We start from the raw sequence: 24,568 nt of genomic DNA, 5'->3' as shown, positions 1-24,568 counted from the left end.
CCTATGTCAGCACCGCCCTGGGGTAGCATTAGATAATGGTGGCTGCAGAGGGGCACATGACTTCAGTCTGTTGTTTTTCAGCAGGTCCATTGGAAGCATTGTCTTTTGGTTTTATTACTCTGTTGTTGTTAATTTGTTAATTGGACTGAGAGGCCTGAGCTGATGTGAGGGCCTCAGTGTGTTAGGGCTGTACAAAGACACAGAACAGTCTATGCCCCAAAGTGCTTACCGTCTTACATAAAGAAGACAGAGAGAGGGGAAGTGACTTTGCCCGAGGTCACACAGTTGGTCAGGGCTGGAGTCGGTTATAGAACTCCAGGTTATAGGTCTCCTGAGTTCAAGTCCAGTGCAATAGCCCAGGCTGCACTACGTCTCTGATCGTAACAGAGGCAGACTTAAAGAATATCTTGTTTATAGCCTGGTGATAGACACAACCGCCAGCTTCTAGACTAAGTTGAATTTTGAGCCTAAACTGTTTGAGGGGTATCCCTTTTCAAATGCAGCATTTCACTGGATGAGGATTTGTTTTATAAAAACTTCACTTCAATCTTCTTTTTATATTAGATGCTGATAATTCAAATAATTAAAAAGGTTACTGAGAGCCACAGTGATCTGTCCATTCTATGTTATCAGTGTACTTCTTCCAGAGAGCCCCACACAGAAAAAGTCCTAACAGTTACAGCTTTGATCTGCATTGTGCAGATTAACTAGAATTAGGATTTCTTTTCCAGTCTTTGCAAAAATGAATTTTGTTCCATCCTGCTGCAGCATAAAATATAGTCAGAGAAATTATCAGCCACGTGTATTCGTTAAGTTCTGTACCTAACAATTATGTTTATAGAATTCTCCTGGGCGCACTGAGACCTCTAGTTCCTGCATCATGGAAGTTCTTCAGCTTCCATTATTATTTTAAAATCCAGTTCCTGAAGAATGTTATTCCACACACAGATGGCAGTTAAGAATATGACTCTGATTTTTAGTCATATTCTGCTCTTATTTCTTTGCAATAAGCCATGTTAATACTGCTCTTCTAAAGCTCTCTGATCCGCTACATGAGGTTGCCGGTTAGCCTGCAGCTGCTGAGTATGCTTGGGGAACGATGCGGTTTGATGCACACATGTAGACTCTCTCCCTTTATTTAAAAAGAAGGAAAAATCAGAGTGTCTAAAGGAGATTTGGCCAGCGCAGTCTAGGGTTAGAACAACAGAGCTGTCTACACAAGTGTAGCTATTGTGCACTTCGAGAAGAAAAAATTAAGAAATGGCGTTTACTGAGTAGGATAAGCAGCCGGAGCCAGAAGGTAATTAAGGAATAAGATAATTATAACAAAATGAAAAGAGAGAAGGCAAGGGATTTATTCAGACATGTAAGAGGGGAATAGATCTTACAGTGGGCCAGAAAATAAAAATTAAGTAGGAAGGATGTATTCTTAACACTAGACACTCAGCATTTAAAAAGGATAGGATCCTAATAGCCAGGTATGAAAATGGCCCATTACATTAAGTACATAAAAGGTTGTTACAAGATGGGTGGAGAAAAATTGTTCTCCTTAACCTGTGAGGATACAAGAAGCAACAGGCTTCAATTGCAGCAAGGGCGGTTTAGGTTGGACATTAGGAAAAACTTCCTGTCAGGGTAGTAAAGCAATTAATCCCAGTGTTGAGGGAGATTGTGGAATCTCCATCACTGGAGATTTGTAAGAACAGGTTAGACAAACACCTGTCAGGGATGAGTGCAGGGTATTGGAGCAGATGACCTCTCGAGGTCACTTCCAGTCCTATGATTCTATGCAAATCTATCTCCATGTGAGGACATGGGAAAAGATCTATCAGATTGAATGGATACTGCTCATACTAGCCCAAAGGAAGTGTAACTCTGTGTTTCAAGTTTAATTCCTATCGAACGAGTCTAACTGTAAGCAGCCAAGATTCCTAAAAGTCAAAATCAGTGGCCAAATTTTGAAATGTGCCAGTCATCTGACAGTTGCCAACCCAACCTACAGGAGCTGAGTGGCCAACACTTCTGAAAATCTGGCAACCCAGTTTAATGATGCCTAAGGGCTCGTCTACACAAACAATTAGTGGCAAGCTGAGGTGTGAATCTACCCTGAACTAGCTGGCTACAGACTAACTCTCATACATTGTTAGCCTAGTCCTTTTTGAAATGGGACCAGATCAGCATGTATTAGCTGTTAATGTGCATCAGCAGGGGGTCCACACGGACACTTAGTGCATGGCAAGCTGTTGCAGGGTAGATTTACAGCCCTGCTTGCCGTGAACTAAACGTTGTGTAGAAGCCCTAAGCGTGACTTTAGGAGCATAAGGATAGGTTGGTATTTTTGAAAAATCTTACCCAGGCTTTTTTGCTTCATTTGGGGTAGAATCCTGGTCCTCTTGAAGTTAATAAGGCTGAGATTTCACCTTTGATGTGTTACAGGGAAATATTACAATAAAAATGCCAATGCTTCTGTCCTCTCTCTCTCTCTCTCTCCCCTCTCTCCTCCTTCCCTCCCGCTCCCCCCCGCCTGGCTCGCCCCAACTTGACTGCTCCAGCTCTTAGCTCAGCACTTTGTGGGGGAGGCAAGCCAGAGCAAGCCAGAGAGGAGAGGTGGGAAGAAATAGGGTCAATATCCTCCCCCTCTCCTCTGGGCCACGTCACTCTCTCAAAAAGCGTCCAGGATTTCTGACGATGTAACAAATCCAGCTTTGCAGCAGGGACCCCACGTCCCTGCAGCTCCCTATAGGCAAGTGAGGTGGAGATCAGTAGCAGAGTGTAGGGGCACATTGGTGCCCTATCAGAGTCACATCGCACATGTGAGAAAAAGATAGCCCATCCCTGCCCCAAAGAGCTTTCCGGCTAAGTAAGAGAGCTGATTACTGTGGCGTTGGAATGAAACAAAGATGCCCGTTGGCACAGCTGCCAATGTTCCGTTCATTCTGTCCAGGGAAGGGGATTCTGTAAATGGAGAACTAGTGAGCTCACGTATAGGTCTGTTCTACAGTCCCCAACTCTGCACAGCTACGCTTCAGAATGGAATGAGTGAGTGTGTATTGCCTTTAAGAAGCCTGGCAGGTTGAATATAGCATTAGAGGTAATTCATACAGATCATATAGCTGGATTTAACATGGATTGCCTTGTGTATCATGTTCTGAATCATGCCATTTTTATTATTCCGCACAGGCTAAAGGAGTTGTAAATACAGCTGTGTCTGCAGCAGTCCAGGTTGCTCGAGGCAGAGGTCGAGGCGCTTTAACACGAGGGGCATTTGTTGGGGCAGCCGCTGCTACTGGATACATAACACCAGGTACGTCATAGCACTAACAGCTAAGGGTCTGTCGAGCCCAACTGTCCGTGGATGAACTCTGGCTGCTGATGTTCACCTCTCTATGGGTCAGACTCATCCATGCTGGTGACCTGTTTAGTTTTGTAGCATTTGAGAAGAGCCATAGGGGGAAATGCATAGGGGTTTAAATAAAGGGAAAAGTCAGAGAGTCTGTAAAGCTGGAAATGTATCTCGCTTGCGGTTTATTGTGCATGGAAGATGAGCACATCGCTATCCAGCTCTTTCCCTGGGGCTTTGTAATTCTGATATCTGCCTTTCTCATAACTCTCACCATGGCATGATTCCCACAACTCTGTGCCTGGTTGTAAAGTCTCCTGGAAGATGCCTGTTAGTATTACGATTGGCCTTACCAAGGGTTTCTCATTCTAGATAATGCTACAGGATTATCCTTAATAAGAGCAGAGGGGTATTGTTTGTGCATGCAAAATGAAAGTACTGTCCTGTGCGCGTTGCTTCCCATGAGGAGTGCTTTGCCGCCTGATGAATCTCCTCTAGGAGCAGTCTGAGTCACAGTAAGAGAGACCCTTCAGCCCTCTTGGGGAACGGTTATTGGAATGGAACTTGCTGCCGTACTGGAATGCGTTCCAGAGTCGCAAACTGTGGGGATTATGCTGGCAGATTTGGAAGTCATTGTGCTCTCGGGAGCACCCTGCACAATCTGGGGCTGTGAGCAGAGATGTCTATTAACAGCTGTCATGTTGGGAGAAATGAAAGAAGGAAATTCACATTCATATTCTGACTGATGATGCTGTGTAATGTTGGCTGCGTTGCTTTGAGCAGCAAAACTGCAGGTCCAAATTAAAAGGCTTTTTGGTTCCCATTTATACTTGGGCCCCTTCACGCAGAATTCACATAGCTGGTCAGGCTGTTTTAGGGTTGATTCCCATTGGCAGGTTAGCAGCCCCAATAAACAAAACTGTAGCTACAGAGACAATGAAGTGCATAGCAACTTCTGGGTTTCCTCTATATTTCGCTTCACCTAAAACACTGTATCTCACCTGATGGGTGTCAACACCCGGGGAGCAGGTGGTCGTGAGGCACTGAAAATCATACTACAATCTAAAACAAAGAAAATCTTGCTCCCACATTCCCTGCATACTGTTATCCTTCAAGGTCAGGTATTCTCTGTGAACCTCTTCTGCTACACAAACCAATTACGTAGGGTTATCATTGTCTATTCATTTTATGGCGTGGAATCACGAAAATTTGAGTTTGAATAAGGGGTTGCCAATCTGAAGAGGTTGAACCACACTGGTGTAGAAGATAATGTGCAGGAGTTGGGGGTGGGAGGGGGAATCGCCTCCATTTCTGTGTATTTATGCCTCCAAAGTTCCATGGCCAACGTTCAGTTAGCTTCCAAATAGTAAACCCCTGATCGTTAGTGCTCAAGGTTCTTTAGGATATAGTATAGATTCTAATTTGCACCCTTCATCAGTTCCCAGACGTTAATAGTGCAGCCTGTAGTTGGATATATTTACCTCCCGGCACCATCAGCAATGTGGTGCCTTCATTGTTCCTGTATATTGATGTAACCATAAATATTAAAAACCAGTAATTCATTTTTAATGGCCTTGAACATTGTTTCTGAAACTGCTTTTCTGCCTGAGGAGTCGTTTGAGACATTGTAACCTGTTAGAGGCACAGTCCTTGCCAGCATGGAATTCTTCCAGAAATCGGTTTAATTTCCCAGCCATCATACTTGTTAAGCATTTATTTCTCTTGGCCTACGTACCTTTTTCCTCTTCAGCCTTCCCCACCCCAACCTAACCTCCCTCAAAAAAAGCTTTACCAGACATGAATGGTACTAAGTCTTAATGAAATAACAAGCAGTAATAACCAAGAACAATGCTGTCACCATTCCTTTTTATTCAGCAACTGAATGTATCCTCTAACTTTGCATGCCTCCTATCCCCATGATGGTTTGGTTTATTTTTTTAAGCTGCCATCAGTGCCTACTTACTATCCAGCCATTCAGATGTCTTTTGTGGAATAAGTTTGGACTCTGCGGAAACCAAATGCCAGTGTTCTTAATCACCAAAAATATCTGCTGCTGATTTGGACCTTTACCACAGGCCTCCAGGTTTCCCTTTTCCTAACTGGGGGATTGAGGACAATGACTATTTTATGCATTAAGTCATATCAGTATTTTATTAAGAGAGTCTGTAAACTGGGCCTTGCCAACTCTTGCAGTGCGACCGTATTGACTGGAAAGTTTCAACCAAGAGAAAATATTAAGGAAAATAGAAAGAAAGGTGGAGCTTCACTCTTCTATGCTGAAGCTTCCAAAAAACGCGGAAGATGGCTTGTTTGTTTTTTTGCAGCCAGAATCTGGAATGATTACATCCAAATTTGGCTTAAGTATTTTAACGTAACTGGGAATGGATTTTCTGTTTTGTGTATGGCTCGTGTATTAAGTTTGCGACCTTTGATGATTCTTCATATGTTGGGGGGAATAAAGCCAAATGCTTGTTCTGTTTGTATTGTAGGCTATGGGGCACCTTATGGGTACAGCCCAGCTGCGCCAGCCTATGGTATGTATGAACTATTAATTAACTGCACTAGAAACAGTATTGAAACTATCATGGCAGTCCAAAAATAGAGATTGCCCTAGAGTTTGCAAGTGTGATCCAAGAAAATCAGAGCTCACTTTAAATATGACAATGAGGACATTTTAAATTGATGCCATAACCTTGTGGTTCTTGTTTTGGTTGGAGTAGCTTTTTGCCTATGCTTTGCCTGATTGTGGAAGGACTGCTTGTTCTAACTGCCTGTTCCCTTTCATAGTGAAATTGAATATTTTAAAGTAGTTCTCCTACTTTTTACAGCCAACTTGTGCTCCATTCAAAGAATACCTAAGGGCCAAATCTAACATCCTTGAATATTACTCTAATGCCCCTTGGCTAAACACTGGTAAAATGATAGTCCGTAAGTTAGACTTGTGGGCATTTCCTCTTATTGCAGTCAGTTGTTTGAAATGCCCACTGCCACAGACATCTCATAACCAGTCCAGACACATTTTATGTAGTTGCAGGCTAAATACTGCTGTTTGGGTCAAGCCAACTGAGTTTCTGTAGGTTATTTAGAGAGCTGTAGCTCACGAAAGCTTATGCTCTAATAAATTGGTTAGTCTCTAAGATGCCACAAGTCCTCCTTTTCTTTTTTCCAGCCTGCTAAGGCACCATAACTTGCACTGCCCCTTTCTGCTAAGAAACCCAGTGAAATCTAAGACGGCAGTGCAATATATTTCATATGAACTAAAATAAACGTAGGGCCTCTCTCATAGCTCTAGAGTACTTTCTCCTGCCCACCCCCCAGCTTTTTTAAATACTAGATGAATAAAGCCTATTTATCTCCAACTGGCCTTTTGGTTACTTTGAATGAGGTTTATGTGGCAATGGGGGCAAAACAGTTTGGAGTCAGTGATATGTTCCGACACGCGAGAGTAAAGCAAGGCGCTGTCTCTCAGAACCAGTTCTGATCTTCTGTATGTACAGAACCCGTCTTCTATACCTTGGTAAAATTCTGTAGCTCTCAAATGGCAAAACCACCTGAGTAAGCTCCAGCAGCCTTTTTTTATTTTTCAAAGGGGAAACCTAATCGTCACTGAACCAACCATTCCTGTGCTGCGTTATTTTCCTAATGCTTGCTTCCATATCGAATCTGAATGAAATTGGTGGCTAACAGTAACTCCACCTGATAACATGACAGGTGTAGAAACCTTATCTGACCAGGGAAATATTGTGGAACTGGGTCACTTGATTTCTACACCTTGGGAAGGAACTGTTACCATTCCATGATGCACGCTATAAATACAGCTATAGCCTCCTCTGCTGTGCCCTGATGATGACAATGCTCCGGCTCTAGTATGGGTGGTGTCTAGGAGTATCTGCCACGCAGGACTAGCTGCTGCTATTCTGTGCTTCCTTCTGTGGAGCAGGGCAAGGGACTTGGCCAGTGAGGTGCCTTTACTCAGATAAGGAATTTCCTCTGATTTAAAGCAGCTTTTATTACCTTCGTAGAAAGATACGAATTGGCCATCTGTTTTCACAGTGCAGCAGGTGATACTAGCATTTCCCATAAAGCATATTCTGTATTCTTGATTATCTTTCTTGCACTGTTACTAATAACAAAGGGAACCTCTACCCGCTCACCCAGCAGGAAATTAACATATTTAGTTTAGGACCTGTTTCATCAGTGGCTTTTTTTTAACAATCCCTTTTGCACCTTTCAACTTTGTATGAAACATTAAGAAGTGGGTATTGAATATGACCCTGGGATGGTCTAAGATGGCTGATACTTGACTATCGGCATCTCTCATTGGCGGATAGGTTATGTATAAGATTATGGGGTGAAGTCCTGGCCCCAGTGAAGTAAGTGGTAAAACTCTCATTGACTTCAGCGGGGCTGGGAGTTTTACCTACAATCCTTTTTTCCTCTTGGTTTGTTTTTTCCTTCCCCTCCATCTTCAAATGACATCTGTGTTGGAGCCTGAATTGTAATCGCTTAGATATTTACGTGTGGCATATCGCTGACTTCAAAGTCTTGTGAAATCTGCTGCCCCCATTTTTCGCATAAAGAGTTTTTCTGTTTTAATGTCTTATTGTGATGCAAAGTACTGAAATAATGCTTTTCTGGCTGTAAGGTAAATATGTCTCTTTGCCTTTGTAAGCTGTTGCATGTTGGGAAGTTTCACTCTGATCATCTGGTGCTCTGGAATACCTGCTGTTGCTGCTTTGTGATTTCTAAATGGATATGTAGGTTAAATATTAGAATTTAAATAGGAACCATTTAAAAAAAGTATTTAAGTATGCAGAAGTTTGTGAGGCCACAAGAACGCTATAATAATTCTGAGATTAGGCAGATATTAATCTTTCCAGATTTGCCACTTCAGTACAATATGAATAAATGCAGAAAGTCTAAATGGATATAGAACTTGATTGAGTTATCAGTGCCTGGGTTGGACAGATACAAAGGGAGGTTTGTCAAACCTGTGCTGTGCCACTTATTAAAGAACGTCCGGTTATGCACAGCAGCATTTACTGTCTCAAATCTTTGCAGTTGTAGCTGGCCTGTTGAATTACTTCAGGACACTGAACAAGATAGATTATCCCCACTATCGTCACAAGAATGTAAATTAACTTTCCAAATCCAGTCTGGTTCAGTGTAACATAGTACTGACTACTTCTGGAACATATTGCTCATGCTAAATTAATAAACATCAGAACGATAATAAAATCTAATATGTTCTATTAAAACTCCTGTTTAAAGCATTACAAAATGTTGAAATGTCTTGCTTATGGGGTTCAATGTCCTCAAAACTCATTGACTGACTCATCTGGAAAGGGTTAATGAGAACATTACTGTAAGCTTTTACTTGACTTTATTGGATCATTGAACTTATTTGGAGTCCTCTCCGTTTCTTCTCTCTGTAGGTATACCCAAGAGAATGGTTCTGTTACCAGTTATGAAATTCCCAACATATCCTGTTCCCCACTACTCATTCTTTTAGCAAATGGCAGAAGCTAATTCCTATTGATTGAACAACACAGTACAGTACAGAATGTTAGAAGAAAAAAAGCCTTTTTATCCTGTTTTCTTTGAACACATACTTGAGCAAAGTCATTTGTAAAGAAACATCTTTTCCTACTTTTTGATTTTAACAAAATGCAAATTTAGTTCTCTAAAACTTGAAAAAAAAAATGTTCTGTGAAATGTTACCTCATTTTCAAATAACTTATACCAGCCTTCTGTTATAGGGAAGAACTAGAAGCTTAAACCTTACGTTTTAAATGAAGTATCCGATTATGTAAAATTAAATTTGTGAAGGATGTATAGAATATAAAACACTGATCACAAATAAACTGTTTTGTCGTAACACAGAGTACTGCCTGTTTCCTAATGCAGTCATACAGAAACTCAGTTAATGACCTGTATTTGTTGTAGGACTACTTAAGTCAGAGTGTAGTTATTTTAAAAAAAACAAACCAGTAACACAATAGAAACTTCTCAATTAAAATTTAACTTTGAAAATATTAAGGTGAATAAAGCTAGTAAAATATGGGTTTAAGTATTGTCTTAGCTTATTATTTTTGATATATCTTAGCATCAGTACCTTGAAAGGATTCCCTTAGCATCTTTAAAACCAAGGAAATTAGCATATCATAAGGCTCAGTAACGTAGACCCTGTCTTCGTTTTCCAAGAAGCCTCTTCATTTGTATGCAAAATGCTGAAAAAGAAAACAAAGGGAATTATTAACACTAGTTGGTCTCTTTGTATTCAGTTATATTTTGTGAAACCTGTGTTAAACAAGGGAAATTTCCATGCAAAGACTTTTGTTTTGTAATTGGAGGAATACATAGTTAGGTCTGTATTGCCCAGAGAAAGGACAATCGTAACGTTATGCTTAAATTCTGTAGTGTTCCAAAGATGTTTCTACAATGCCCCCCACAACCCCCCAAAAATAATAAATTGCACTTGTTCTTGTGGCCTTCTTCACTCTGTAAGATTGTCTGCCCACCCTTGATTTTCCATGTAGCATTTTTACAGTTATTTCAGTGGTCAGTCTCTAATTAAAAAAAGGGTTCTCCTTTTCCCCTTACAATTATAAGAATCTAAAGCAGCAACAAGGTCCCCATGAAAACTTGCTATTTAATGGTCCCAGTTCTTGTTGAGTGCTGCTGTGAAAAGTGACACATTTCAGCCATAGGCCAGTATTCATTTTTTTGATATGAGTTGGTGCCCAAGTAAGGCGACATCTATAATGTCAGGACTGCATGCGCCCTCTGAGAGCATAGAGCAGAGGACGTGCTCCGTACTGTCGCCAGGATATTTCCAGGCTTGTGTATAAAGCTGTTGTGCTTTGGACTCTAAGACGAAGGAATAAAGTGCTTTTTATTAAGGTATCACCCCCACAAAATAAGCGGCATTGTTCGTTGCACTTCCCCATTCAGAGGTCACCAGTTCCTTTTCAGTAGGTTTGTTATGTTTTGTGCTGTATTGAAGATGCCTTTTATACACTCTGCTCTCTTTCAGACTCTATTCTTGGGGGAGGGTGGGTTTTTTTGGTAAGAACGGGGCTTAACGCAACGTATGTTTCTCATAGCAGGGAGAGTAACTATAGAACAGCATGATAGGGGGTGAAGTGTATAACAAGCTGCTTTCCTTGGAATTAACTACAGCAGCTGTTCTTAAACCAAGCATTTGTGCTTAGGAATGAGCTTAAATCTTTTCATAAACGTTTCTCTTCCTGCTGTAGCTCTTGCTTTCATTTGGTGGTGGTGGTACTTTAATAAAGTATGTAGCCTTTATTGACAGTAGCAGTGAGTCTGACATTAGCATCCCTTGAATTAGCACTGAGAGATAAACGGCAGGGATGGGGGTACCTTCAAATTGAGTAGTGTTGATAAATCATTGACTTGTTTTGCTGGCCTATGGATGAAAGGGAGCCATCACGGAGCAGAAAAAGCATGGCTGATGAGAGCCCATTTTTGGGTAATACAATATTCATTAAATGATCCCTGTCTTTTTTGGGGTGTTCTTGATTGGCAACTGCTAATGATAAAGTTTTTTGTTTTGTTTTGTTTTTTTAATCCATGAATTTCTGAGACTTTAAATTTTAAACTACAATTTGTTCTGAAAATATTTATTTATTGAAAATTTACTTGCCCAGTAACTTATTCCTCCCCAGCTCATTAAACAGAGGGAGCTATGCTCTTTTCAAAAACATGATGGCCGTCATTTATATGATGATTTATATGAAGTCATTTTTTCATTTTTTGTCATTTGTTGGGAGTTACTAACCACATTGTAAACTTGCCCCGTTGCTGCATATTTTACATTTCTCTGCTTTACTGAAAATATGAATGAGCGGTCGGTTCTTTGTTTAAAAAGTGATCACCTTGGAAGTTTAGATGTTTTGATAGTTTTAAAAGTGCCCACTTGTGTCCCTCTTACAATGAAAATTCCACTTACAGCTGAAGGAGCAGAGAAATTTAAATGGAGCTTTAGCTTCAGCCAATCCCTTTGAAATTAACATGAAGTTTTTGCTTCTCTGCTCTTTTCTCCACTGTAGGTGGTTTTTTCATTGACAGTCCCTATTGCCAGCCTCTCAGCATCGCACCTTTTATTGTTCACTTGAGCCCTCAAGATTTCTTCTCTGACTTCTAGAACCATCAGGTTGTCTGGCTCGAAATGGCTATTGTAGATGTCTTAAAAGCAAGAACAAACGTGACTCGTTTTGAGGGGGTCTCAGCTTCAAATATGGAACTCTGAGCTTTTCCTTTTTGAAAAGATATTTTCCCTGAACTCAGATCCTTTTAAATAAAAGCAATACTTATTGCAAGCCACAGTCCTTCTTTGGGATACATAGCAATAAATGTGCATATATGTCTCTTGGTTATTTCTTCATGCCAGAAAGAAGAGACCAATGTATAAAACTTGAACTTCATTAAAAATTGGTGGGGCTCCCAGTTCAATCAGTTAACTCCGCCTTAGCTTTCACCACTTAAATCAGAATTTTAACTGAACAATTTGCTCAGCTCTTTAGTATCAAAGTTCACCTAGAAACTGCCACCACGGCTTACAATGGCCATTCTTGAACCCAGAGCTGCTACATGCCAGAAGACATGAAAGGCAGCAAACGTTCCACCTTTTCTCCCAAGTATAACTGAACTAATGTGTCTCAACCATGCCTCACAATAATATGGTGAAACGGTGGAAGGATTAGGTCACTTCACTTCTGAAATGGATATTTTTTTCCCTAAAATCCTTATAAAATAACTGACATTCTAGAATCTGGCAAATTTAAGAAAAAATTCGCTGTTCTAAGTTCACTTTTTTGTTTTGTTTGTTTTTCGTTAAACTGTTTGGATTAATGTTTGAGGTATTGAATCAATTATCTGGATTATTAACTGAAGTCACAGATGCCTCTGTATGAAAGTCTTTTATTTAAATGGTGTTGGAACCTCTATATATTGCAGGATAAGACTTTTAAGCAGTTTTCAGCAGGTTAATATCACTTTATTCTCATTCTCTCCGGACCTTCGTAGCCATATGCACTTGTATAAAATAAGCTGAAATGTAATGACTGTAAGCAGAGATCATGGTATAAAAAGGTAAGAATTTTTATTCTCAGCTTGAAGAATATGTTAATTACTGTTTTTCAACTCCCATATACATGTGATGAATCATATATATGACATGAGCTTTTATTATGCCTTTATTTAATTTCAAAATCTTAATTGTTTAAGGAAAAAAATCAACTGGTCTTATTTCCAATCTTGTGTTTTTTAAAGGCCACTGAAATTATTTTAGTTTAAGATAAAAAACTATTGATGTTAAAAGATATTAGTTTATAAGAAAAAAGGAATCCATTAGTCTTACCAGTAAATCATTCTGCTCCAAACATCTCTTCTTGTGTAGTCTGAAAAGTTAATCATATTGATACTCTTGAGTATCAAGCACTGCATTCTTTCCTTTCTAGTGGAAAAATTTAGCTGTGTACCAAAGCCAAAATATCTGCTAACCAACATGGTTTGTACAGAAAGCCATAACATGGCTTTCTATAGGTGTACAGAATAGAAATGTACTGTTGACTACATGATATTGTCTAATTAATAAGAAAGTAATCTTTTCCCAAAACTATTAATGCTAATCTACAAAGGAAGGAGGAAAAGCTTTGGTAATATTTAGAATATTGAAGTTAAAATGTACGAGACCAAATTACATTAGGCCAAATTAATTCATAAAGGGAGGTTGGGGGGGTGATGGTGATTAACTCAGCATGGAATAAATTGCTTGGTCATGGTTTTGTAAAACTAGGAATTAAGACAGAACCATTAATAAGTAATTCTGTATTTTAAGTTTACCTTACAAAAATTTACTTGGATTAAAATGATTCTGGATTGAGGCCTAAGTGTATGTGATGTGTATAAATTTTTTTTAAATAGTCATTTTAAAATTTGGTTTACATACTCTTGCATATTATAACAATGTACTGTCATTGTAATATAAAGTTGCTGAGAACTCTTTTCATATAAAAATGGTACTTAGAATGTGGCTTTTAAATGCAGAATAATATTGGCCCCATAGTCACTCTTAAATACACAAACGTGAAAGGTACAAAAGACTTGATTTACCACTATTCTACTGCTGTAAAACTGGTAAGCACATTGAATAATGTAGTGGTAAACCAGGCTCATAGTACAGTATTTTTTGTAGTAAGCAGGTAAGTCACCACACTATGTAAATTAAATGCATTTATTTAACAACTGAAAAAATCATAATTTCAGAAAATGTAATCTTAGGTATAGATTACCCTTAGTAACTCAGTCCAGCAAAGATCTGGATAGAATTAATAGTCTGTTACTGGACAAATTGCTAACTATAAACTCAACCAATGTCAATGGGAGAGCCTGGTTTGACAAGTGGCATCTAATTTTGCACCTGGAAAAAACTTCAGACTCAATTTTGCAAGCAAGTTGTACATTATAGCACTTGAACATCTAACTACATTGTGGGTGCAATCAGTGAGCTGTTGAAATGCTGTAAAATGCTCACACAGTTATTACATAGTGCAGATTTGGATCTACAGTTATCTTTAGGCACAAATTTGGGACTCCTTCCCCTGAGACCCTCTTAAAGTCAAGGTCTGAATCTTTCACTAGCAGAGGATTGCTTAGTCTTGTATTGAGAATGGGCAGCAATAGCAGGCTGCTCTGTTAAGCTTTGGAGGAGGAATGTTTTATACATTTCACATCAGAGGTAAGGTATATTATAATTAACTCCTCTTCAGGTTTCCTCTGAATAGCTCAGGTGGTGATTTAATAAAATGCCTGGCTGCTTCTCACTCATTGAGAGAGTTTGATTTTAAGTGGCCTTTATTTGGCAGTTTATTCCATTTATTGAGTGCTCTTCAACAAAACAGTTAAGCCTGAATTTCCTTATTTGTCCATGGTTACCCCCATTTAATTGCTTCAGTCCCTTATTCGGTTCCACTGATGCCCTTCTGAAATGTTCACCACTTAGGAGCCTACTTCTCACTGAAAGTCAGCGGAACTTAAAGTAAAACTTTCAAAAGTGCCTAAGTGACCAAAGATCCTAAGTCCCACTGATTTTCATTGAGACGTAGGCTCCTACGTTACTTCTGAAAATGGGACTTAGGAGCCGAAGTCACATAGGCACTTCTGAAAATTTTCTTTTAGACTCTCATTCACAGTTCTTAAACTAGTTGGAATGTCAGGTCACTCTTGACCACTAGCATGGGTTGCATCTACCTGATGTGCACTTGGGCAGGCAGTAGTCTGCAAGGGGAAGTAGAAAGTGCTCTCTTCTGTCGCCATATCTGCACGGTGTTTAAATCACAGGTAAGTCAGCAGAGGAGAGGGGTATACATTGCCTTTAGCCTGCAATTCTAATGTTACTGAGTTTCATAGCTTGGAATGCATTTAAACAGGCCTAGATGCAAAGTTGACTCCATAAGCTTTACTTTATAGCTGCTATGTGTATTCTGTTGGATCTTTAAGAACAAGGGAGAAACACTGTTATTTTGTAGCTTGGACTTCTGGCTCAGAGTTCTGAGGAAGTCCCTTTCAATTAGCGACAGACAAGGAGATACACAGTTTGGTGTGTTCCCTTCCTTCATTAACCCCTGGAGTTAGTTGATTTGATTCTAATGTGTGCTTTAGAAATTACTCCTAGCACCAAGAGATTAAGATACCAAATCCCCCAGATAATTGACTGGCCCATTAGCATGTTCTCTAGATTGGAGATGGGTGGGACTGACACTGACTCTGGCAGGATTACTGGGCAATTTGGACATTGGGTAGATTCTTGACTGAATTAGAGAATAAGTGACAACTCCTACAGAAAGAGAGAGGTTAAGATATGGGTAGAAATAATTCCCTCTGGGATATTCCTTTGGTATAATAGCATTAGCCTGCCTTTCGCTGCACCTCCATACAGGATGGTGATCAGCTAAGACACTACTGACTCAGTCTACAGTTTACTGTCTTCTCCATATGTCCCCAAAATGACATTTAACCCCAGGAAAGGGAGAACAGGACATGGTACTGGCTTGGTGGTCAGCTGGTGACCTGAAAGTGTGTCTGAAAGCCATACAGAAGCTTTGCGGTATGTCACACCTATGCTCCAGAGAACAAACAGGCTTCCACTTCATTTCCAGGTGTAATTCCTAGCATTTGTCTATTTAGTCTGGATCTACAAAGCTCTGTATGGTTTAGATCCTGGATACCTTAAAGTCTCTACCTTTTCATCATATTCCCTGCTCGTGGGTGAGGTCAGTAGCAGTGCTTGGGTTCATGTCTGTGGTGTAGGGTATTTGAAGGACTCTGTGACTTGCTTCCCCAACCACCAGAGATTTGTTCAGTCAGGCTCTTTCTGAGAGGATGTTTTAAGGGCCTTGGCTTAGTTTGAAGGGCAGCTGTTGTCTGTCAGTCATCTTATATTAACCCTATTGTACGTGCTGGGGATATATATTTTTTTTAAAAGCTGCCTGTGCCTTTTGAGGTGTAGGTCCCACCCCATCACTGGGCTAAACTGCTTGTGTCCAACAGCAGTATAAACAGTTGTAAAGGGCCATTCTCTTAGCTAACAGAAGAGTTGTGCATCCTGCCATTACATCATCTCTGTGCCAGTTATAGCTATCTGTGTTCTTCTTTAACATGCATTCAGTATTTGGAACAGGGCAACCTTGTTCCTGGGCATTGTGCTGCTCAGCTGGAGATTGCCTCCTGTGTACATGCAGCGACTGTGTAGCATGCAGCTTCTTGCTGCAAGTGGTTCCTGTCGGACGGAGGACACAATCCAGCCTGCACAAAAAAAAGGCAATTTAGCACCTGTGGAGGTGGTTCCTAATTTGTCTAATTTGCTGTCATGCAGCCAGCAGGAGTTAATTACATGATTCCAGCAATCAGGATGGCTCCCATTTAATGTTCTGTCAGTCCTGCTGCCAAGAGTTGCACTGGAGCTAAATACCTTTTGCTTTTATGAGATTCTCTGTCAGGGAGCTTGGGAGGAGCAAAATCTATTTCAACATCCCAGTAAATAACCGAATGGGGGTTTTTAAGCTGTGGAATCTTTACAGCAGGAGCTTTGTAGGCACTTTCTGGCATCACATTCTAATGGCCTTGAATTAACCTTTTGAAAAGCTTTAAGAAAATGGTGAATTTTGATGGAGAATTTTAATTTATCATTCAGGCAGTGGTGACTATTGCTCCCATCGCACGCAGATACCCAGCTCAGCTGTCTTCACGCTGTGGAGAGAAAAGGGATCCTTGCACTTGCCTTCTAGCAGAAGGGTGATCTGTAAAGTGTCTTACTCATAAAAAGGTTATATTCTCTAACCGCAGGAGGATCTTAGTTAGGTAAAGGCCTATAACACACAAAAAACCACTCTGAGTCTGTGGTTTTCCCCAGCAACCACTGAGTGAAAAATTCATTGACCACAATTCCCCTCTTGGGCAGGACAGAAGAACAGGACACTAGCATGAAGAGATTTCCAAATGGGCTAGGAAGAAACCTTTCCCTGTGGGCTGGCTGTTCTGAAGTATGTGGCGCTGGCCACAACCTGAGACTAGATGGAGTACTGATCTGATCCAGTCTGGCAATTCCTACGGACAAAGGGGACAACATACAGGACCAAGTTCTGCAGCTGTCATTGTATCTTCTCATTCACAACTCCTCTGATGTGGAGGGAGCGTGAACATATGCTCCACCTACTTGTATTGCTTATGGAGCATTCAAGTCTGGAGGAACTTCTCCAGAATGTCTGCTACTTCACTTCAGGCAGTGACACTTTCCATTAGTTTCCCAGACCTGAAGACGAGGTATGTGTAAGCGCGAAAGCTTGTCTCTCTCACCAACAGAAGTTGGTCCAATAAAAGATATTACCTCCCTCACTTTGTCTCTTTAACTTCAGGCACTGAGGGGATATGTCACAGGATTCAAACTCAGTCCTCAAGCGGTATCTGGAGTCCTTGTTGACCACTCTCTAGCAAAAGTGATCTTTCCTCTCTGGGCCACTGGCTTAATAGTTACCCTTTGCCTCCATGTACCCATAACGGAAGGGTGAGATTGTTTCTGTGGCAGCTTGGAATTCTGCTAGATAGCAGCCTGCACTAAATTCAGATTAATCAGGCTTCTTCTGTTGAGGAAAGAAACCCTAATATTTCAGACTGGTTCCAATGAGGTCTCAGAGGCAGCTCATGCAGAGAAATCCAGTGTGTGTGGCTGAGCTAAACAGCTAAAGGGCAGTGTCGCCTAAAAGCAAAAAATACTGACTTTCTTGGATACATGATGATTTGCAAACACAAGGTAAGTGTTGGTGTTTCCAGGCAGGGGAGGACCTGTGTCTCTGACATCAGGAGATTTGAAAACTACCTACCTTCCGGACTCAAATGAAGAATGTTATGTGCAGTCCTTTTGCCTTAAAAATCCAGTAGGCAGCAGTGTAGTATTCAGAGGGCACCTATCCTTCTTTAATCTCATCACTGAATAAATCTCTTGAAAAAACATGTTTACTATCTCTAATGGGTGCAGACGGCTTGTCTTAACTGCCCAGTGATTTCATTTTTCTGCTCTTTTAGCAAATCTAGTTTGTTGTGAAACTGATCTCTGTAATAAAGTGGAAATTTTATTATAGCCATTTCAGAGCAATTCTCAGGAGAAACTCTTGCTGTCAGCCACACGGAAATCCACACCCAAGGATTGTAGCATCTGTTTTCATCCTTAATTTCTTGACAGATCACATTTTGGATGATAACCATCGAGTCTGGTAAGTTAATTGACCCTGCGTGTTGGCATAGGACAGAAATCTGAACTGGAATGTTCTCTGCCATTGTTCTACTACTTATCCACACCTGTTAATGCTTCGTACCTTGGTATATCTCAACTCAGTGCATAGTTTCATTAATGGCCATGGAAACCCCTCTCTTTTCCCCCCAAGCACTGGAACAGGAGCACCTCAGCATACAGGTAGGTGGTTCACTTTGTAACTGATTCTTAGTGGAAAGCAAAAGCAGGTGTGAAGGTCAGGAATGTCCATCCCTATGATCTGGGGCTTTTTGCTAAGAGAGTTGGTGCTGTCTATTGCTATGTGACACTGTGCAGTGTTTTTGCAAAATATAGCTGCATCAGCTCTAAGAGCCCAGTTCATCTCAGCAGAAGTTTAAATTCAGTGACTGCATGAAATATTCAGATAAAATCTTTAGTTTGGGAGTCTAACTGGAATTGAATGAGTACACAAAATAAATAGGAATCTCCACGCCCAAAATCTATTTTGGATTGTTTTATCCTGTTGTATTTGGTGTCCTGCTCTTTACATTTTAGTACCATATATTGTGAGGCATAGGCAGGGTAATTTAATGGTTATTTAAGTATATTTTTAAAAAAATTAAATGAATAGTCTAAAAGGAGTCTGCAGAAAAATTGGCAAAGTCTGAAGGCCTTTTCTCAGCCACCTTATTATTAATGGCTGAATTATCAACAAGATTTGTAAGAAACAAGGCATCTGAAATATGTAATAACTGCAGAGCCACATATCCCATTATCTACCCAACCTAAATGCCCGTGGCAATTTGACTGTTAAAGGTGCAATCCTCTGTATGTTGTGGTGAAGGTTAAGAACACTCAGATGTTTCATGATTGGTGGGCTAGAAGTGGGTGTGTGTGAAAACAGCTGGGCTGATGTGTCTGCAGGAAGATGCAAACCCAACCACTTCTAAAGGGAACTAAGCAGCTGCAAACTGGCTGGAATGAGTCAGACCTTTTTTAAAAAAAAAAACAACAAAAACCTGTGTGGACATGGGAGAAAAGGGCCCTAGTCTCTGCCCCTCTAGCATGGTTCTGTTGCTTTTGAGTTCTTACCACTTCTGATGGATGCAGCTTCTAGCTGCACGCTCATCCACTTACCGAAAGCACCAGGTTCCCTGCTCAGCATTAGAATGAACTGAGGGCAGGAAGAGGCCCGGTGGCAGAAATGGACACTGAACCTCCCTTCTCCACCCTTGACGGGTAAGGCATGTTAGCAGGAAGTTGGAGGGAGGCCTGCACTGCCAATGCTATAAATGTAAAAAAAAGGGATTCAGCCTCTATGGCTGCAAATCTGGTATCTGTCACCAGAACTATTTCTCTTCCCTCTCCCCTCGCACCCAGTATAATGTGTCAAGGCTCGTCTACACTACCTGCCAGATCAGTGGGCAGCTATCGATCCACTACGGGTCAATTTATCGCGTCTAGTATAGACGTGATAAATCAACTGCTGAGTGCTCTCCTGTCGATTCTGGTACTCCACCAGAACAAGAAGCACAAGCCGAGTCGATGGGAGAGGGTCAGCTGTCGACTTACCATAGCTGAAGTTACATAACTTAGATCAACCCCGTGCAGTAGTGTAGACAAGCCCTCAGTATTTGTCAGTGCCTCAACTCAAGACTTTAAAATATCCAGGGTAGTGAGGCTAAAGACTTCTGGGTACATCATTGCAGCAGATTAGATTATAGAGCTGGAGGCATGCTTTATGGTTGAACTCACAGGGACAGAATGGAAAGATTTCAGAAGTCAGTGCGTGAGATCCAATGAGAAGATGAAATTCCCCACTGCGTTCTATGCACTGTTACCATGAAGACGAATTTTGAATTAACAGCAGAACCCTGTTAATTTAGATAGTGCTCAAGAGTGGGGCTCTGTGCTTAGACTCTGAACTCTTGCCATAGAACCTGGCTGTAAAGCAGAGGGGTTACTGTTGTAACGAACTGGAGTTGCATGGTGAGAGGCACGCTCTTTCAATATAACTAGTAGTGACAAAGCCCCAATAGCTTCGTCAGATCAGTATTGAATGGAATGTCAAAATATTCCTGTCTAATTCTCTCCTAACTCAACAAGGAAGTTAGAGATAAAACAATACCGTAATTAACGGAGTAAAGCACAAAGTGATTTTCAGCTTCACTCCTCAGAATTGCCATGAATTAGTTGGTTAAACTATGCAGGGAAATTTCATATGAACACTGTGCCATGTTCTCAAAAGCACAAGCTTGTGTAAGCATAAGCCATACAGAATTACTCGGGGCCCCACAGTGTCAGCTTTGCAGTGGACAGCAACTGCATCTTAAGATGATAGGCACAATTCAGAGCGCTGGTGAGACCTGCAACATTGTATTACCGCACGAAGGGCTGCAGAGTGGACAAAGGTAGCCAGCCTGGCACTGTTAATCTAATGCTGTTTGCATGTGGAAAAACCTGCATTCTCAATCATTAATCTTGCAGCTTGATAGGGTATTCTAGAAACTGACCTCAAAAAAGTAGAATTTAACCAATGTATGTTGCTTATTCAACATTTCTTGCAAAGAGCCTCCTATTTTCCAACCAGAAGGAAGACTTTATTGCATGTGACACAAAGCAAAATAATGCAGGGCGGTATTCAGAGTTGTGCTGTTGTTAAAAAGTGGGATTTAGCAGTGAATATGAATACTGTTTGTTACAACTCTTTCTGGTGATTATTTCTGTGCATCTGAGCACCGTGATAAAGGCTGGTGCAGATTTCTAATGACATCTATTGTCTAGGGAAAAACATTTTAAATTGGTAAAAGGCAGGAGCTCCAGCACATACAGAGCACGCTGTGGGCAATGCATGTTTAAGGTGGTATATCTGCCCTCAGAGCCAAAGCAATTCTGAACAGCTACAGAAAAAAACTCAAGTTTTGTCTAGTTATCTGCCCTGTTAGGGACAGAGAGATCCTTAAACACCTGGCTAGAAAACTAAACAGTGGAAAACATGACAGTCCTTAAGGACAAATAGTTTAAAGTTTAAACTATTGCCCTGCTGGAAAGCAAAGGGGAAGCTGCCTCAGTGTTTTCTGCTTCTGAAAGTACAGTGTCAGATTTGTGATCCCATCCCTAATCAATATTTGACCAAACTGAAGATATCTTGGATCAACAAATTCTCCTATTGCATGAAGATGATGGATTCCACCTAATTTAGGCAGAGACCAAACTCTGGTCCCTTATTCTTTCTCTTGCTAAAGAGTCATCTGATTTCCACCTAGACCAGAATTTTGGGATACCCAGGAACATTCACATTCTAAACAGGAATTCTGACACTGGCAGTGGGTGGGATTTTCAAAAGCACCCAAGTAACTGACAGATGTTTGTACCATGGCTCCCTCTCATGCCTTTTAACTTAGCAGAGCATTTCTGGGAGAAGGAGACCAAGATTTTCAAAAGTGGCCAGTGTTTCAGGTGCCCAACTTGAGACCTGCTCTCCAAGCTGTCTCAAGGTGAGCAATCTTGGCTACACTGTCCAAAGCATGGCATGAACTGTCAGCTAGAATTCAAGCTGCAGGATCTTTGGTGAAGATTTAGGAGGCAGAAACTCAGCTGGAGGAGTTACACTGAGCAAATTCAGGATTTGGAAGTCAGAAAAATTCTGGAAGCCCAGTTGTGATTTTAGTCAAATGTATTACAACTCTACTTACAGGATGTAAGAGAAAGATGGAGGGGAAGCTTTAAACCAGCATTTCATGCTCAGGCAAGCCCCACTTTCTCTCTCTCTCTCCCCCCCTCCATTTTAGTTTGGAAACCTCTTTGGTTTAGCTGCATGTCAGAGGAATCTGACAACTCTGTATTGATTGTTTTTGCATTTAAATTCATTTGCTAAACTCACTGCTCCTGTCTCCTAAGGAGTGAGTTGCACTGGAGAATCCATGGCTTAGAGAGGCACAGAAGCCAGTTCACAATAACAAAACCTAAGTCACTGACTCAGGCTGGCCATGCCCAGGTTCAGAACTGAACTGAACTAAATGAAAATGTGCTTTGTGGGGGAGAGCTCTCTGCAGGTGGTGCCACTGTGCCCCCACCCCATTGCTGCAGTCTCCAGCAAATGGGGGTCTGTACAGGACTATTTTGCCTCGAGATAGGAGCTAGTCTCCAGTGTTCATAGGGAGGTTCCGGTTCTCTTCCTTTAGCCTTTGTGTAAACAATATGCACACATACTGGAGATAGAGAATGTAATCCTATAAATCACTTGTGTATTTCTCTTTCTAGACTTCAATGACTTTGTTTTTCTTTGCGGGTCAGGATAGTAAACAAAAGATCTATTCTCTAACTCCCCTTTTCATCCATAGAGAATCTGACCTTTGGCTGACAGATGTACTTATTCATGCACTGAGGCTAGAACATTTATTTTTACCCTAAGATTGGATCTAGCATTGATTATAAAGATCTAAACTTGTACTATTCAATCCATGAACACTCTCAGTAACATACTGGACAAATCCATCTATTTTTTCCAGTAACTTGCTCTATTAAAAGAATTGCTGAGAGAGAAACTTCTGAATAAAGTATATGAGATCCCTGTGGCTTAATTATAGAATGCATTACAAAATATACAATTTCTCCTAGTTCATGTAAAGGACACTCTGATGTTGAAACTTTTCCTGAATATTACATTGTAAATAGTGTAATTGGAAGTAGGAAGTAACTTGGCAATAACCTTAGTTGTGTATATTGTAAAAAGTGTAATGTGAATACTCCAAATGGTGTTTTAACTGGGGGGCAAAGTAACTGCAGACTGAATTTTAAAATAGGGTATGTTTACCCACAGCATCTATAAAGCAACCAGCAAAGTAAATAGAATGCTCTTATATGTTAAGTTGCCTCATTACCTGTAATGCTGTATCTACACTACTTGATTTCAGCTGGCTTCTCTGCGTGTGGTTTGTGTGTTAACGGATATTTGCACTGTGATCTTGTCTCACCTGCCCCTGAATGTAACCTGGCACTGCTGCATTCTTAGTATGTACAGCTCACATGTTTCATTTGCTCCCAACAAAGTACAATAAAAAGCTTCTCTCTGCAAACAGGATCCGTGTTGCTGTGACTAATTCGTGTGTCCAACTCTGTTAGTAAACCTTGCTGAACTGTAGTGTAGGTCTAATTTCCAATGGGAAACTATTTTTGCTTTTTAGAGCATGAAGCTTGGGAGACTAAAACAAGGAAGAGGCCAGTCTCCTTTGAATAGTGAGGCCATTGTCTGGGCAAACAGGGGTGTAACACAGCTTTTCAGAGGCTGCTGGCAGCCTCCTTGCCTTGGGGGTGGGAGCACATGCATGGTGCAGAATAAGCGTGGACTGTGATGCCTTTGCACTACGTTGTGTGCATGTGACTGAATCCAACACAAACTAGCCACAGGGGCTCTCTGAAGATTATCACAAATTATGTGTAAAAAAAAAAACAAAAAAACAAAAACCCTGTTCCTGGCAGGGAAGGGGACACCTTTTATGGCTTATGAATTAGGGATGGCCAGACTAAGCTCAAACAGTAAAGCCAAATGCAGAGGGGGCTGCTTGTAGCTGTGATGGGATCCTAAACCCCAAGCTGGAATTTCCTGCTACACTGTTGCATATATAGATTTTTTTATTAAAAATTGGGAAATTTCTTTGAAGGTCTAAGGTGAGGTACTCTGCTCAGAAACACACTCCTCACAGGAGCACCTCCATTTCCTGGTGCCTGCTGTAATTAGTTTCACATTAAATGCCCAACCTTCTCCTCTTAATTGATTTTTTTCTATGTTTAATATCGGACCACAGATAAACAGGTTTTTATTGGAAAGGTTAAGCCAAAATGGCTGCTCTGTTTTGAATGGAGGGTGATAAGTACTGCTTTTACTGTAGAAAGACTTCTGCACATGTACTCAGAGGTGAACATTACTAATCACCTTGAAAGTTTGGGGGTGTGCAAGTGCAGAAAAGAATCTTTTTTAGATGTGAGGGTAATAACACAAATGCTACAGGTTGAATGTTCAAATAGGTATGTACAGAAGTTGTTTCTCACAATAACTCTCTCCCCCCCCCCCCCCCATTTTACAGAGCCTTGTGAATTCCTAGTCAAACTGTTAAGATATGGGCCAGTACCTGTCCTCTGAGGTCATGCAGTTGACTTCAGTGTCCAGAGAAATCTAAGACAAAACTATGCCTTGTGATTAAGGTTCTTTGCGAACGTTTGTTTTTTTTCAATGTGTTTAAGGTTACAACTTTAAAACTTATGCTCGTGCAATATATTAATAGCATAATCCGCAAGGTAGTTCCTTTCAGAGGCTCTGGTTGGCTCAAGGTATGTTAGGGAGATGGCTATGCTGGAAAGTCACTGCCCTCCTGCTAAGTTAACAGGAAAACCCGTATCTTTTCTTTGGATCCTGCTATTCAGCCTTTTCATTT

At 40.8% G+C, this 24,568-nt stretch overlaps 1 protein-coding gene across 6 annotated transcripts in view; it reads left to right on the top strand.

Annotated features, from left to right (window-relative positions):
- The window catches only part of STRBP (spermatid perinuclear RNA binding protein), a 100,366-nt gene extending 77,151 nt beyond the window's left edge, over positions 1-23,215 (top strand). For 5 of the 6 annotated variants that reach the window (XM_073314532.2, XM_073314531.2, XM_073314528.2 and 2 more), the window contains 3 exons: positions 3,181-3,304; positions 5,830-5,874; positions 11,416-23,215. In XM_073314532.2, coding sequence (XP_073170633.1) covers positions 3,181-3,304; positions 5,830-5,874; positions 11,416-11,510 — 264 coding nt within the window. In that variant the 3' untranslated portion in view covers positions 11,511-23,215. Of the gene's footprint in view, positions 1-3,180; positions 3,305-5,829; positions 5,875-8,775; positions 9,219-11,415 lie in introns of those variants that run through there. The other variant, XM_073314530.1, reaches the window with a different exon arrangement.
- The last annotated feature ends 1,353 nt before the right edge of the window (positions 23,216-24,568 follow it).

Source organism: Lepidochelys kempii, chromosome 16 (assembly GCF_965140285.1).
Source record: "Lepidochelys kempii isolate rLepKem1 chromosome 16, rLepKem1.hap1, whole genome shotgun sequence".
Classification (NCBI taxonomy): Eukaryota; Metazoa; Chordata; order Testudines; family Cheloniidae; genus Lepidochelys; species Lepidochelys kempii.
This window is presented reverse-complemented; position numbering and strand designations above follow the sequence as displayed.